The 17,054-nt window shown below is 32.2% G+C and overlaps 1 protein-coding gene across 1 annotated transcript in view; it reads left to right on the top strand.

The window, feature by feature from the left end:
• Positions 1-14,107, top strand: part of LOC145692441 (sodium channel protein Nach-like) — a 102,903-nt gene extending 88,796 nt beyond the window's left edge. Inside the window, exons 5-6 of the mRNA XM_081767749.1 lie at positions 2,936-3,045; positions 13,836-14,107. Coding sequence (XP_081623875.1) covers positions 2,936-3,045; positions 13,836-13,966 — 241 coding nt within the window. The 3' untranslated portion in view covers positions 13,967-14,107. The remainder of the gene's footprint in view (positions 1-2,935; positions 3,046-13,835) is intronic.
• Positions 14,108-17,054: the final 2,947 nt, after the last annotated feature.

The raw sequence follows: 17,054 nt of genomic DNA, 5'->3' as shown, positions 1-17,054 counted from the left end.
TGAAGGGAGTGGCCTAACTATATTAGAATTGTCTGGATTTTCATGGCCAGTGTTGCCAACTTTGGAACTCGTTTTTCTTTTAGACTCTAGGTACGTCGGTTTCCTGCATAGTTGGTGCTTTCTTGTTTTGTTCATACTAATATGCACAGCTCGTGATTAAATGTGGCGCATTATGGCCAACTCCGTTTTTTCCGTATTTTTCGTACTTCTGTTTTTTCTATTTTCTTTTGTTAAATTGTACCACTGATTATACACGTCATATCTTATGTTCTACATGACAGGTTGACACTGAATATTGCACTCACTTCATATAGTGCTCTTAGCAAAATATGTACTTTTCATTGCAGTTGGCAACACTGTTAACCCCACTGGTGGCCTTCATTTGTTCCCTATTGTGGCAAGTCTCTTTCTATACATCACTTGCCAGCATTGTATTTTGCCGTGCCCCCCTTTCTTTTTTTTGCGGAATTTGCACTTTTCCCCCTTGTCCAAACTTGCTGTTTCCCGAACTTCCACTCCTTATATTTCTTGAACCTATTGCCAAGGGCAGCTAATTTTTTGGGAATGCTCATCTCTTTTACAGCTCTTTCAACTGGCATAGGTCACATCTTTCACTGCAACTATCATTTTCGGAAGGTTCCCTTGTGAGGGTCAAAAGTTAATCACTTCTATAGTATCAACATTTCCTTTTTGTTTATTCAGAAAATGGATAGTCTAAAGATCATAAGTTGGAGGTGTGAAATTCTGTATATAAGCTCTTAATTTAAAGTAAAATTATATTTGGGAAGTCTCTTTCTAAGTAAGAAAATTTTGATATTTCTTAAACACTCCAATTTCTCTTTTTTGATTCAGGTGTTAAATATTAAAATTTGCTTCCTCCAGGTGCCTTCTTCCATACACAAATTTTGTTGAGAATAAGCTATTTACCATTTTGTAAGTTCCAGATTTGAAGGTGAAAATGAAGGATAACTTCTAGAGTAAGCAAACTTCCGGTTTTATATATAATACATCTTATTCTTCCTTTACGCAGAAAGGAATAGTGAGAGCTGGGTGGCAGCTACAGGACTAAGCCGTCTTCCGACTATTTGCAGCTTTATATCAAACTTCCAATTGTTTGTTAGTTTGTATGTCTGTAAAAACAAGGTGAACTCAATCCAGCCTGCAGAAAAATGATATCGTTCGTTTGTCTTAATGTTCTATATTCGGGAATGAGTGATATAATTTTACTATCATTTATTTTCTTATATAATGATTCCTCTTGTACGGCATATTAAATAGTTAGTTTCTAGAAAGATTATCTTTCTATAATGTTTTCAATCTAAGAAAATGATTTGACTATGCTGCATTAAAGCATAGCGTCCCTTTCAACACCGAAGTTACATGTGACCTGGCTTATTGCTTAATAAGGACTCCGAGCCACAGGAGCTCCTCGATGGAAATCGAACATTGATCTTCCGCGCAGAGTAAACGTTAGACCCAGGAGGAGAGCAAGTTGTAATTACTTTAATATGATTCATTGCTTTGATACATTTATGAAATATTTTCATTCAAACATCAATGGTCTTTGTCAGTAAATTAGATTTTGAGTAAAAAGAGAAAGCTTTTGTTGACTGGAATTGAATTCATTTTATAATTAGCATTGGTAGCCCAATCCATTTTACTGTCCATTAGAAAAAGAACTTATGTCTGTTAGCCGCTTCTGTTCATTTTTGTTCCGTTACTGTTAAATTTCTGTTGATGATGTACGATCGTCAATTTGATATCATGTAGTGTGCATATTTTTGAATTTCCTTTTCTTCATATTACTTGTATATTTATTTTCATTCAATGTCCTTATGATGTGTTTCTATTAGGGACTGCGCATGTTGCTCTGTAACTAAGTGAATGAATCTAAATTTTGCTTGCAAATAGACACGAGAGGTGTCTAGGGTTAATACGTTGAATTAGAGTGTGGAAGTCAGTGTAGGTTTTTGAAACCAAAAGTGTACAAACTGTCATAATCCAATGTAAATATTTTTAAAAAATACTATAAACATTAACTGAATGAGGGCAATATAAGGAAAAACTTTCAAAATGTACTATAAGAGCCTGTGCAACGTTCACCTGTTCCTTTTGTTTTCAACCACGATGTAATTTCACTAATTTGTAACGAGATAAGTTAAATTACTAATTATCTAAAAAAACACGTTAATTGTTCGCTGTAAATGTTAGCAAAATATGTTTATGTTGAAGTACTTCCGGAAAACAATTTTGAAGATATAATGTGTATTTTCAGATGTACACAAAATAGTTTTCTTTCTCGTACCTCAATTATGATAAGTATTATGATCAAAAGTTGCTAATGAGACTGAATATGGTTCACAATATTTTGATTATTTAAAAGATATATCTTCGAAACTTGCATTCCTCGATATAAAAAGTAATATATGCAAAAATGTAATATATATTACGTTTTAAATTCCTTAAACTCGTTTCTACGAGTCTAGTTAAGAGCTGCAGCTCTCTTGTCCGTAAGCAAGAAGACATAAATAATGATAAAGATAACAACGTGAGGGTGATACGGTTATTATAATGCTTCAAATGCCTATAGAAAACAAGTTATGGAACACGTTATATTAAGAGAATTTGATGACATTTCCGAGTTTTTCGAAGTGCGTTTCTTTGGAAGTTATTCATTTTTATGTGTCTAAAATATTTACTATAGTATTCAAAGTAATATAAATTTCAAATACAGTAAAAGACTCTAAAATGCTGAAGAACAGTATCGAGCTACAGGTATCGAGTTTTAAAGCTATGTTATTTTTATTCGAATATATTGTCAATAAAAAATTATTTTGAATGCAATGTTTCCGAACTCAAAATACACCTTTTAGGTATACCATATTATAGTGATAACTTTCTACAAAATATGAATTGCAGTTTTCTTATTTTTAAGGACTGGACATCGTGTAGAGATAGGAGAGTACAGCACTCAGACATACGTTTTGAGACTAGGAAGAACATTGAAACGAATGAGGGTTATTCGAGGAGTTGTAGAGATAGCAGGTAACGACGTCATATTTGAAATACTGTCATCATATATTATTTACTGTACAATTTTAAATTATAGATTTAATGTATCACTTTTACCTAGGTCAACCACATTGGAAAAATGGTCATAAGGAAATGGTTTGTAGTGTGCATAGAATACATGAAAATAAGTTACTTCTGCGAGGAGCAAAGGGACATTTGTTCAGAGAGTTGCATTATGTCCAGCTATATTTATAAGTTTATTTCATACATATAAATAATATACCTTTCTGTTTCGTGGAATTTCCCAACTGGGATCATTATCACTATTATAAACCTCTACATCAATCTTCAGGACTGGGCGACGTGACTTAACGGGTGCAACGTCAGTTGTATTTTTGTTCAGATGTTTTAATCCTGTATAGTCCTCTCTGTCCTTAATCCTTTGTCTTCACACAAACAATCAAACAGGATACTGTTCTACCTCGTGGCTTTTCTTCAATCCTTCACTTGACGATAATCCTTTCTCTGGATTTTTATAGACCAGTTAGCCTAAAAAACTATAGTATTATCCCCGAAATGCGAGAACAAATGCCTTTAGACATATTTAGCTCTTTGTTTATAGACTTGTTTGTTCGTTTATGCGTCCATACTATTCCTTATATCCTACGTAAGTACAAGGTCTCAAATGAGTCGACTCTTTTTTCTAACACTAGTGCTGATGGTCTAGTCTAGAATCCGTAGAAGAAGACAAAGGATTACATAAAATGTATCTGTGTACTTAGCGTTTTTTTAAGTATTACATACTTCACTCAACTTGGACAAGGCCAAGCACAATGTACGTCTTGTTATTCCTTTATCATAGTCTGTATTACAACTGATAGTTGAAATTGTCTACTGTATTACATTTATTCAAACAACTTCCACTTTCGTCCTTTGTTGATCTATCAACTACACAAATTCAGACCATTTTTAGGCCAAATTTTCAATTGCTGTTATTTAATCCCCTTCTGATCGCTTTCTATTACTACCGAAAAGACTTTTCTTACAACTAGGCGTAAATTATTGACCTTCCTCCTCCCACCGACTGAAATGTTACAGTCACAAGAGCGTGTACCTTACTTGTGATACTTTAACCGTAAATGTTGTAATTTTTGAAAAAAGTAATTGCTTGCCTAACAGCTCGGGATACATTAAGATGGATTACTATTCTTTTTCTGTATTTATACCCGCAGCGTTGCAGATATAGTGTGTGTATCAAAAATATTAAATTATGTAAGACCACAATTTCGAAAAGTACTTCTCGCAAAGTTTATTCTTGAAGTTAACACATTCAAAGGGCTATTTGTAATTAAGAAGTTAAACAGTGAAATACTGAACTCTCTAGCCCTATCTATTATTTGCCTTTTGTTCAAGCCCGCTTTTCCCTTAGATTTTACTTACTGAATATAAGGTTTCAGACATCGGTTCAAAATTTGAGATGCATTTCATAATATGTACCATTAGAGGTAATGTCCGATATTAAAATGCCTTCTCAGCCACTCACAGCGCTATCGTAGACGTAGATGGATGTTCGGAGTTTTGGAGGATAATATTCAGTGAGTATATTGTCCTATCTTAGATGAATGTGCGCTATTCCAACCCCACGTGTGAATAATTCCATTGATCCCTTTAGTTTTTATTACAAAAGTTGTTAGAAGTGACGATTTTTCCATACATATTGTTAAACGTCTTAGCTCGCTATCGAAGTTTCATAATTTTCCTAATATAAGACACTGTATCTATATAAAACTATGTTAACTGGAATCTTTCTTGAAAATAAAAACAACCTTGTCCATATATGGAGACAAACATCATGATCTTGTTGGTGACGAAGCATATCTATTGAGTATAGCTGCTTGACAAAAAACAGATAATTGGTAATCATACAAATAACGTCACGCATTGTTTTATTATGCATAATGTTAATGACACCTAATGGCGCGTGCATGAAGCCTTGTCAGTCGATTTATCTTTACTTCGACGAATAGTTGTGTATGTGCTACTCAAAAATGTCTTAATATGAGCAAAGCTGGATTCAAATTTGTCACAAGCTAACTTACTGTTTTCATTCACGAGAAGCAGTTGAATAGTGCAAAGAACATGCAAATATTATAAATTGTATAAGAGAAACTGTTAACTATGTTTCATTAGTGCTCGAAGAACGTATTTCAGTTGTTAGTTTGAGGGAAGACAGTTATTATTTGCGTTAAACCACTAAGTGATTAAGCGGAACTACGCTTCGGATTCGTGAAAGCTAGTCACAAGGTGGTGTAAATGTTGCACGGAAAGTCGCTGTTCGTCCGAAAGCGAAACAACTTCTTTTAAGGACAAGTTCACTGGAAAAATAAGCAAATGAATAGTCATTAACCACTCCGGAAGAACCAAAAAAACTAAGGAGGAACCATTTCCGAACAGTATCTTTTATGACGGTTGTCCTACAAGTTCAGATCCATGGTGTTCGACGTAGGATTGCGGTAAATATTAAAGAAAGATAATATTTGGCCAAAATTAAAATAAAATGAAATAAAGACTGCAATAATGAACAATAAAAGAAAGCACTTTGGATCGAAGAATCTAAATTTTAGTTCTCTTCTTCCGATGCTAGAAGTTTGTGTCTTCGTATCCCAGATCGCTTTTATTGAAACGGTGTAATACCTACAGCAAAACACAGAGAAAATTGTATCACCGTTTGGGGATGCTTTGTAGACCACTAACTTGATAATTTAGTACGAATTAGAGGAATAATGGACAAAAAGTTTCACAAAGTTTTAATGAAAGGTAGAATTCCATCAGGAACGCGGATTTGGGGACAGTATCTTCAGACTACAACAGAGTAACCACCCAAACTTTCCTCCAAGCTATGCAGTAAATATATACAATGCAAACAAGACACATACATCTCAAACAAATGGAATAGTCACCATAATCACCTTATTTGTTACAAACTGCTCTTGTTTATTTTTATTTATCAACACAAAAGGCAGATGGCCAATTACAGTGTTGAAATATTACAATTCATTTGACAACAGCATTTTCAATGCTTTACAGGACATTGTACATATATCAATTTGATCATGTTTATGACATAATGTGTTATACAAAGATCATGTTCTCCAGACCGGTGACCAGCATAGTGCTGGTCCTGGCCCTTTTGCAATAAAAGAGACCTGTATTATTGGTTCTACTACTAACTCAAGGAATATGGAAGTATAATGAAAATATGAAGTTAAACAATCGAATTTATTTTGAACAGTTTTAAAGGAATACCAAATCGGCAATATAACGCCTTTGTTCTAATGAGTAAATATTAAAATTGTCTATCAGTGTACTATGACTTTCAAGTGAGGAATACACTCCAGTGATTTTGTATATCAAATACCATAGAAATTTTAATTGGACTCTTGCAATTTGTTGGCGATATTTTTGTTGTGAGGGGTTCCAAATCACGTCAGCATATTACAACTTGGTGCGTACGTATGAATAATATATTTTCAATAGAGATTCAATATTTCTGAATTCCTTACTACTTCTAATTATGAATCCTAATAATTTAAATGCATCATGAGTAACATTTTCGATATGTTCAATGAACCTTAGTTTAGGATCAAATGTAACACCCAGATCTTTAACTGTATTAGGTCTATTTATAGAAGTGTTACTGAGCTTATAATCATACTGAAGGGTACTCTTGTTTCTGCTGAATGATAATGCATTACATTTGTGTATGTTTACTCCAATTTTATTAAATGAACACCAGTTCGCAATATTCTCTAAGTCATCTTGTAAATCAAGACAATCGTGCACAGATTCTACCTTGGCGTATATCTTGAGGTCACCAGCGAACAATAATTTTTCACTTTTATGTATATAACCTGGAAGATTATTGATAAGTAATAAAATAGTAAAGAACATAGGTTGGAGCCTTGTGGAACTCCTGACAACGCAAGATTCTCTTCTGGTTTAAATTCTTTATACACAACTGTATACTTACATTCACTCAGATATGATGGAAAAAAGTTAATGAGGGCTGAAGGAAAATTATAATGATTTAATTTGTTTAGCAAAATTTGATGACTTACTCTGTCGAAAGTCTTTTCCAAATCAATATATATTACGTCAACTTGGCATCCTTCATCTAGCGAGTTAGCTATAAGGTCAGTGACTAATGCTAGATTAGTTGTTGTCGATTTGCGAGTAACAAAGTCATGTTAATAGATTGAATTGCTAGTTTAACATGATCAATAATGCGTTTATATATTATTTGTTCAAATATTTCCGCAAAAATACATAAAATTCATATAGGCTAAAATCAGTAATTTTACATTTATTATCAGATTTCGTTATCGGACAGACAAACGAGGAATTACATTTATTAGGAAAGATGGAAGTTTTAATGGAAATGTTGAAAGCAATCCCTAGGGGATTATTAAATATATCAATACATCCTTTGATTATATACGAGGGTATCCATCAGATCCTACAGCTGTTCTGGACTTTAAATTTTTTATTATTATTTCAATTTCATGTAAGTAAATTCCAATAACACTCAACGCTCCTAGGAGTTCGTTACCGTTACTTAATAAGATGTTTGTCATATTCAGATTCGGGTCTGATGAAGAGGGAACAAATACAGAGGCGGAGTATTATCAAAGGTTGCAGCTATTTCGCCATTACGATGGAGCTCCCGCCCTTCAAATTTCAATATGCACCCACGGGGATTTTTAGTCCTTTTTTTTAAGAAGTCCCAAAGTTCTTTAGGATTATTGTTAATATTTTCTTCTGAATATTGGATAAATCAATTATATGCTGCCTTGATGCCTTTCTCAATATCCTTACGCAATTCGTCAAAGATTTTATAGAAGTTCAATGAGTTTGTAAGTTTATACTTGCTATGTACTTCGCTTTTGGTTTGATTTTTTGAATAACTTCCTTCGTGAACCAGCAGGGATAATTACAATGTGAACTCTTATTTGGTGGGACATTCTTATCAAATATATTATAGATAATATCATAAAAATTTCTTACTAAATCACTAACGTTATCGTGGTTTTTAAAGCAATTTCCATCTACCAACGAAAGTTCTTGATACAACTTCAAAACGTCTGCTTCCTTAAAGTTGTATCCGGAGATGTTACTCTTGTGTTTTACCTTTACTGTCGACTGTTGTTTGATGTTTATTAAATTGGCCGGATGATGCAGGATGATATCTTCTATAACTGAATGATAAGATTCTCTGCTGGCTCAGACCTCTTACATATTTGACAAGACTAAATATAAGGTTCGATTAAATTTATTAACAAAATTCTTTAATAATTCTAAATTGTAATAAGTCATAAAATTATGTAAATTTTTACATTTAGGTGAACTGTTTTCAAACTTAAAGTTACTGGAACTTATCTCTGACAGACTGAAGTCACGAACCAGAAGAATCGGTCTACTTTGAGGAGAGTTAATTTCAATTGCAGTAAAATAAATCATCGTAACACTCAATATTAGATTCGGGTGGGAAGTACACTACACTAATAAATATTGTTTAACCCCTACGCATATTTTCACCAAAAAATTCGTAATTTTTATCTAATAAACACATCTTTTATTTGGTCAGAGCAGATATAAGGATCCCCCATCTTTTGATTTGACAGTTGTGATGGTCTTTCGATCTTCCCTTTAAACTTTGTAGCTGTTATCAAACAGTTCAGAGTCATAATGTGACTCATTAATCCACGTTTCTGTAATTGTGATCAAATCATACTTATTCAATAATGCACCATAAAAGAAATCATTCACTTTGCCACGCAAGCTATGAGAATTCTGATAATATATTTGAATAGTTTCAGTGTATGTGAATGGCCAGTTGTTTTGAATGATTCACTTGGAAGTTGAGACGACAGTCCGTAAATAGATACCAAGGAATACTGAAGCTCTACGGAAGGCTCTTCAGGTCTACTGTAGTTAAATAGCTTCGCAAAAGTGGATAAATTAATTGAACAAATTGCTGAAATTCTAAGTTCTTATCAAGAATAAAGCTACATATTTCATTGACCTGACAATATTGTTCAGTGATATGATTAATTTGAATTTCGAGTTGGAACAACGAAAAAATTAGAGAAAAGTTAAAAACTCTTTCGTACTAATACTTTCTCAGATAAAAAGTGACAACAAATCTTGATAAATGATATCGCTGGGGGATTACGTCATTAAGGATGAAATACATTAACATATGTGTTTCTAACCAATTAGCAAATATTGAGGGCGATATTAACTTCACTTGAAACTTTCATGTCTGCTTCTCTTGTTTATACATTCCTATATCCGGTTTTCCATAAATTATTTCATTGCACATTTTTCATTCTTCGGAAATTCTGCTGTCTCTACGGAAGTTTTACGTTGATAAACAAATTCTAATATCTTCTTTTTTTGGCAAAGTAGTGTGTGAGAAAGCTCCCTTCGTTTAGTCAGCCTTTATTTAATTTGAATTTGATTTGAAATACTGCACTTTGAATAAATGATAAAGAATATATGATTCAAATGAGATCACAGAAAGTTCTTTGCAAAATTTGTATGTCCTAATTGGGCCACCTTATTACCTAGAATACATACAAAGTATTAAAGATTGTAGTTAACATGTATGAAATAAACATCTATGAAACTTTACGTAAGAAAATATAAATCATAAAATATCGACACTTAGTCACACATGGTAATGCATACGGAATACATAAAATAATTTTCTGCATAAACTTCAGAAAATTTTGTGCAGCTGTTATATATAAAGAGAAATAACAGAACTGCGTAGTAAAATTTAAACAAATCTCTTTCCAAGAAATTGGATAACTAGAAACTTTTCCTAAAAATGTTCATCAGGCAAGAATTAATGTATTTTCCAATCATGGATGTAAAACATTCCAAACTTCCAACAATTGCATATGACAGTTTGTATTACTTACAAGTTATATTTGTTTTCTCACTTACATTTCTAATATCGAATTTGTGTAGGTTGATGTAAAGATTACAAAGAAAAAATATAAATCGGTTGTTATTGTACACACTCAAAAAATATTTCCACATGCTGATATAAACATGCTTTATCAATAGCATAATTCTGGAAAAGATGTAAATCAATTTTAAACATATTTGAAGTAATCAAAATATGTTTATAGTTGGCATTATATTGCTTCTCCTTTTACAATACTAATAGTCTTGAATATGAATACATAATATAGACGCCTGAGAAAGGAGATTAAATGGTTCTTATTATAATAATAGAAATATATTATTGTCATATCAATTTCAATAATTTTCCAATAAATGATGTTTTATATAATATTTGTACTAAACATACAACCCTCCTTTAGTAACTTTATAACTGTAACATGGAAATACGTGACAAAGTATGTATTATTTCGATAAACTTATGTCTACTTGACATAATAGAACAATATTCATATAGTATCTTAAATGTATGTTGTACCTAGTAGCAAAATTTTATTACATATATCCTTTTACAGTCATAATCTCCATTACTTATATATAAAACTTTGACATATGCCTATAAGAAAATGAACTATAAGATATATATATATATATATATATATATCTTTATTGCACGATATAATAATTACTTCGAAGTTCGTGAGCGAACAGTACAATACACATATGGAATATCCTTCGATGCACTAAATGCTTTTATGTATTTGTAAATATAAATTTCAAATAAAATCATACTATTAAATGTATAAGATGTCAAAACTACAACTATTGACAAATATTTCGCAAGTTAGAAGATTCATCTAGTGGAAGTAAATATAATAATGTTAATATTAGTTCATAAATTTCAAATTAGTTTCACAATATATAACTATCTGGAGTTGTTCTTAGTTAAGAGAGATCGTTGTCAAAATTTTGTAACTTTCCGTCTGACTGAGATTAATTAAAATGGCTAATAAACACTAAATCCTATAAATCTGAATGCCTGTAAATCTGCCATCAGTTTCTAAAATAAATTTTAAATACAATATAAAGATTCAAAATTCCACACTCGAATAAAAGGATATTTCTCTTTTCAAATGCTAAGAAACAATATTATGATTTTAATCTTCTTTGACTGAAAATTTCCTAACGTATATAGGTACTTAATTATTAATACAAAACAATATAATAAAGGAAAAAGTAATAAAAAATCAAAAATATATATTATAGCTATACGGATGAATTTGTATAATACTTAAAATTCACAAAAACTAATAAATAATTAACATTATCAAGCCTGTCTTAATCCTCTTCCTAATAGTGAACAAAAACAAGTAAATAAATACATTAAAAGGGAACTCAGTAAAGGCTCCTTGCGAAGAAACTACAGAGGTGGACTTCCAACAGAATTTTTGTACTCTCGTCAATTCAATCAATTAGCAGCTCAAGAACCAGTGTTTGTAATTAAATGTTAATGTCGAACTTAAACTGTCAACAAAGATAAGTGCAATAAGGAGAACTTGATGCAAAACGAAATGAATTTTCAATTCCTACTTCAATCAGATATAATTGGAGAATCCTGATTAGCTTTGAAAATTTTAATTTCTCCCTAAATTTATGCATAACTTTTCATGTATTTTAAAACTTGTATATTGAATTCGTCAAACAGATTCACTACAGTCATTAAATATGCTTCGTGCATTCTAAAGAATTTAAGCGCTAATGCACTTCCATGAATCGGAACTCATCAAGGACACGTATGAACCTGAATTACACAAATATTCTATTTCATTATCGCATAATTTAGTTTTCATTTTAGAAAATATGGAACCTAATTTTAGAATGATTAACACTTCTGACCAGAATATATACACTTATTTATTAAAAACTAGAATACAGTGTAAGGTTTCGGTAACTTAACATTATCTTCATCAGACACTAACTCTGATGTGATGAAGATAACATTAAGTTGACGAAACCGTTACATTGTATTCTAGTTTTTAATAAATACGTGTATATACTCTGATCAGAAGTATTAATTGTTCTATTAGTGAGTTCCAGAGTCGTGATGGATAGAATCTGATTTTGTAATGACGAAATGATCGGCTGAGTCAGCATCAGATTCACAATCGCTTCTAGCTAAACATTGTTATTACTTTTGCATACGTAAGCGTGAGCGAAAAAATAATATTGATCTGAATATTTGTTCGAGTTTATATCACTGACTATTCTTTGACTCACAGAAGCCAGTTATTGGTTTTCCGAATCACTCTAATTATTAGATCTACATCTATTAAATTTGTTAAAGTTACCATTCTATTATTATAATGATTAGAATTTTCTGAATTATTTTGAATATGTCTATTTTCTCTAAAAATTTGTTCTGTTCCGCGAATTTTTATTATTTGGTCGCTAGAGTTCTGCAGGTGATTCTTCCCGACTATTTCTGTTTCTATAATCATAAGATTCTGGACATAACTGGCTGTTATTATTTTTCTGATGATTTCTATTTTGTAGTCTAGTGCGTTCGTTCCGCTTACATTTTCTGTCGGTATGATACACTCTGTGGTTTTGATATCTACTTTGATAACGGCATTTCTTACAATTAGAACAAAAATAGTTCAGTTTCTTTTCATTTGACTAATTTTGCTACCGTGATTGTTGCCTTGTTTATTTCAGCATTCCCTGTCTAGAGTTCATCGCATATAAATCATCTCTATTCGTTTTATATATATGTTTCTTGAATATTGGTGTATCCAACAAGAAGTATATTTTCTTGCAACCTATGCAATAACATTGGCATGATACATTTAAAAGTCTGTTTTCCGATAATTGTGGAATCAATTCTCTGAATCAGATGAGTTGTGAGTTTATAAAATCATGAAGAGAAGCATGCATTTTAGGGTTAGAATGAGTGCTTTTACAAATTGCTAATCTATATAAGACACTCGCTTTACCAGAGAAAGCGTTAATTAATGCTTCTAGCAACAGTATAGGACTAATACAAATAAAGAATACTTTGGAGGCAAAACATATAATCAATGTTTAAACTTCAGCACTTCTTCGGAAAAATATTTTATAATTTATGCTAACAACAGTCAGAAACAAATAATAATAATAATAATAATAATAATAATAATAATAATAATAATAATAATAATAATAATAGTAATAGTAATAATAATTCCTGTCCTAAATTATAAAAAAAATTTAAAACAGCACAAGTATGATATTTATTATTATACTTGATTAATTAATTTTGTTCTTGATAACAGAATTCCGGTAGTGCACATGAATTACAACTAACTTTTTCTTGTATGTTTAAGAATTATAAGTTTTTCAGTTGCAGAGCTGAAAAGCTTATATTTATTGAGTTTTAGGAAAGTGTTTAGTAAAATTCTTTTCCAGTAAAGTCCAAACAAAAAATTTAATGGCGTAGAGCTAGGAAATCTAAAACATGTAGAAGGTTTTAGGAAAGGTCACAATACCAAGTGTGATCTACATCGGTAAATTTTGTTAAATTTGTACTACACATACTGTTCTTAATTAAAGAAAAAGAGTAAAGAACGAAAAGTAAAAAAATATATACATAGCCAGATTATGTAAGTCATAGACCTACAAGTTCGTTTTAATAACCCTTACTGAAAGGTATAACTTACAACACAACTGCCAGATAGGTTATACATCTGTATACATAGAATTTCATTAGATGTTACTTTCTTTTTCGTATTTAAAATGATTAAAAGATTTTATCTATAATGAGCTTGAGAACTATAAACTATACTCTCAATCCGTGTCTCCTTTCTGTGTTTCAGTTTCCATCGGTGGAGTGTTTGGACTTTTCGTAGGTGCCAGTTTATTAAGTGTTGCAGAAGCAATTTATTACTTCACAATCCGACCATTCTTTGTATTTTGTGAAAGAAGACGATATAGAAATTTGCAGTAAAAATTTCAGCTGTGGTATTCCAAACATGATAGCGTCAATTGCAAAAATTAGAGGTTCGAGCGAATATAATGGCAAACACCACTTCCCTTGAAATTGAATTATTAAATGGAATATGTTATGCTTGGACTTGAGAAGAACATTTAGATATTTTAATTTCGGAAATGTACCTGCAGATAGCAGGGGAAGCTTGTTTGGTATGTGTTATTGCATTGAGCTCGATGGAAGTAACTTTTTCAGTTCATTCGAAAGTTAGAAAATGGGACGTGCCATTATGTTCACCCGAGACAATCAAATATTACGATGGATGCTAGAACAACGTATCTTGTCACTAATTTCACATATTATCCATGCATAACGTTTAAAATAATGCTAAAATAACACCTACGAGGGAAATCCTGATAGTAACGAGCACCCCTTTTTATGAAGCAAAATTTAGGTTTATTGAAGAAAAACAAACGACATTGTAATTTATACATTTTTTCTTTATCTACGAATCAATAAAGTCTCCACTTCGTTGTACGCATTCCTCCTACTTTTCGGGAATTCTCTAAGTGTTATTGTCGAAGAATTTCATTCCGTCTTCTCGTTCACAGAGACTCGATGTTCATTTTCAATTGATTGTTAGCTTTTGCTTCATATATGATCATCTATAAAACCGAACAAATATAAGATGGAGGCTAAATGCAGGAACAAAAGGGAAAGTAAGGCATAATTTCTAACTCTATTTCTCAGTTTCCACCTGATGGAATTTGATGTGTTTACACGTATCAGCGAGCATATGATTTTCCTAAGCTGAAAAATTTCAAACACAAAAGACCCATCTCCATTAAAGTCAACAGTTGCCAACTGCTACTGTAATTGTTAGAGTGTGCACCTTTACGCACATAATTCAATTAAAATTTGGAGAGATATGAAACATGAAAGCATTATGCTGATTCGAATTTGATTTCCATATATCCTTTGTGCTGAAAATGAACGCTGAACTCCAGAAATCAAATTAAATCAGATAATGATGTAGAAAACTTTGCTAGCAGATGATATTCTATGCTTTAATTTTTGACATCGACGTAATATGCGCTGTTCTATGCCCTGCTTTTTTTTTTTTTTTTAGATTCATAATGGTAGAAATAGCTTTCATCACTGGTCACAATGCTCAATAAGGCCCTTCGCACAATACAACACTTCGTGTGTCGAAGAGACGCCACACTTTTTTTCTGTGGCAGGCTTGTCGCGGGATAATGGATTCCCATTTGTTACAATGGATGTGGCGCGGGACCTTCGCACACTACGCTACAAGCGTGATACTGTAGCAGGCTTGTCGTGGGAACCTGACACCTTACACAAGCTAATACTTTCGCACACTACCCGATTTTGTATGTTGAAGATGCGAGACAGCGAAACAATTTGTCTTTCAAGATACCAGATACTCACTCTAAAAGATGAGCTCAATGGAAGATTTCGACACAAATGATTTCATTGCAGAATTTCAGAAACAACATAGTATATAGCTTAAGTGGAGATTCCTATAGGGTCAATCAATACGAAGTGGTTCAGAGGTGGTTGCTGGACCATCTCCGAAAATTATAATAATTTCAGTATGATGAATCTTGTGTATGAGAAGGTCAATAACATCATTCATGTTGTCGTATGTACAATCATGTCCAAAATTATTGTCGCATTTTATAAGTATGTTGTAGAAATATAATTTGATAACGAATTCGCTCGCTATTTCTTATAAAGTTAGCATGTGTATAATCAGCAAAGCCATGTATGTGGCAAGTTTCATATCAAAAGAGCAGGAAATAAGAACAATAAAACGAAAATAAAACTTTCTTGTCCATTTCGCAAAATTTTGTTTTACTCGTTATAATTTTCGTATTTATAATTGTTTTCGTATGAAATTAATCACAAATATGCATTTCCCGATTATACACATAGTATCAGTATTTAAAGTACCCTGCAAAATCATTATAAATTTATATTCTTACAAGAAGATAGTTATAGATATGCGACAATCATTTTGGACATGAGTGTACAAGTGTTCCTATCGATGGAGTGCTAATTTTTGCATTTGCAAGCGTTTACGAGAACGAATGTTTAGAGGAGAGACCGAGGGACACGAAGAATATAAACTTTTTTGTCTAAATAAATATGCAGTGTTGCAAACCAATACATGAAATAACAAAAAAACTAGAGAAAATTACACTTTTAAAAGGGCTGTATTTTGGAATGGCATAAAGCGAGGGTTTCATAAGTTTTGTGCTGAATACTATTGCATGTAAAGCGTCTGTAGAAATATTCAAAGATATTATATTACTTTCCCCGTAGATTTATGGGGGTCCGAAAGTTGAAGTTTGTGATTTTGATGCCATTTTGGGGCGTAATATCTTAGGAGAGCAAAGTGCTAAATATTGCTGCTTATGCCACTCTATGTGAATAAACTATTGCAAAAAAAAAAAAAAAAAAAAAAAAATCATGACTAATATTACGTGGAGAAAAAGTGAGGATATAGTTAAAACGCGAAGAAAGCACCTACGTGCCGATGGTCGTAGCCGGAAAAATGTGAATGTTTGGGTATGTTTCACGATAGATCTCAAAAACTATGAATGGTGGATCAATTAGGTCCGCTTTTGTTTGTGTTCAGTTGCTCAAAAGCTTGCGAGTGGCGTTTGTTTCATCTTTCTAGCTCCATGATCATTGCCACGTCTATATGGTGAGGAGGTAAGCTCCCCTTTCATCCGGGACTCCCATCGTCGAACTGACCACGGTATGATAACACTTAATGTATAACCAAAGTGATATGGAAACCCAGTCCCAGATACAGATGGAAAGACTAGCCTTTGGCTACTTGGGAACTCCGCCCTTAGACCCCCATGTTCTCTCGGCCTACGGCTTCGAACCTCTAAAACTTACAATTCTACAAAATTTCAAGTTTCTTTTCGTATTTCTACTATCTATAAGATAACATTTTGTATCACAAAAAAAATTATTAACATGGGAATTACTTCATCCCCAGTAGACACCTTAAAACCTAAACATTCACGTTTGGCAATTTTCCTGTGGGTTAGTCCCGGTAGTCTACAATAAT

Source organism: Thermobia domestica, chromosome 8 (genome assembly GCF_964235325.1).
Source record: "Thermobia domestica chromosome 8, izTheDome1.hap1.1, whole genome shotgun sequence".
Classification (NCBI taxonomy): Eukaryota; Metazoa; Arthropoda; class Insecta; order Zygentoma; family Lepismatidae; genus Thermobia; species Thermobia domestica.
Note: the sequence above shows the minus strand (reverse complement) of the source record. Positions and strands in the feature narration are given on the sequence as shown.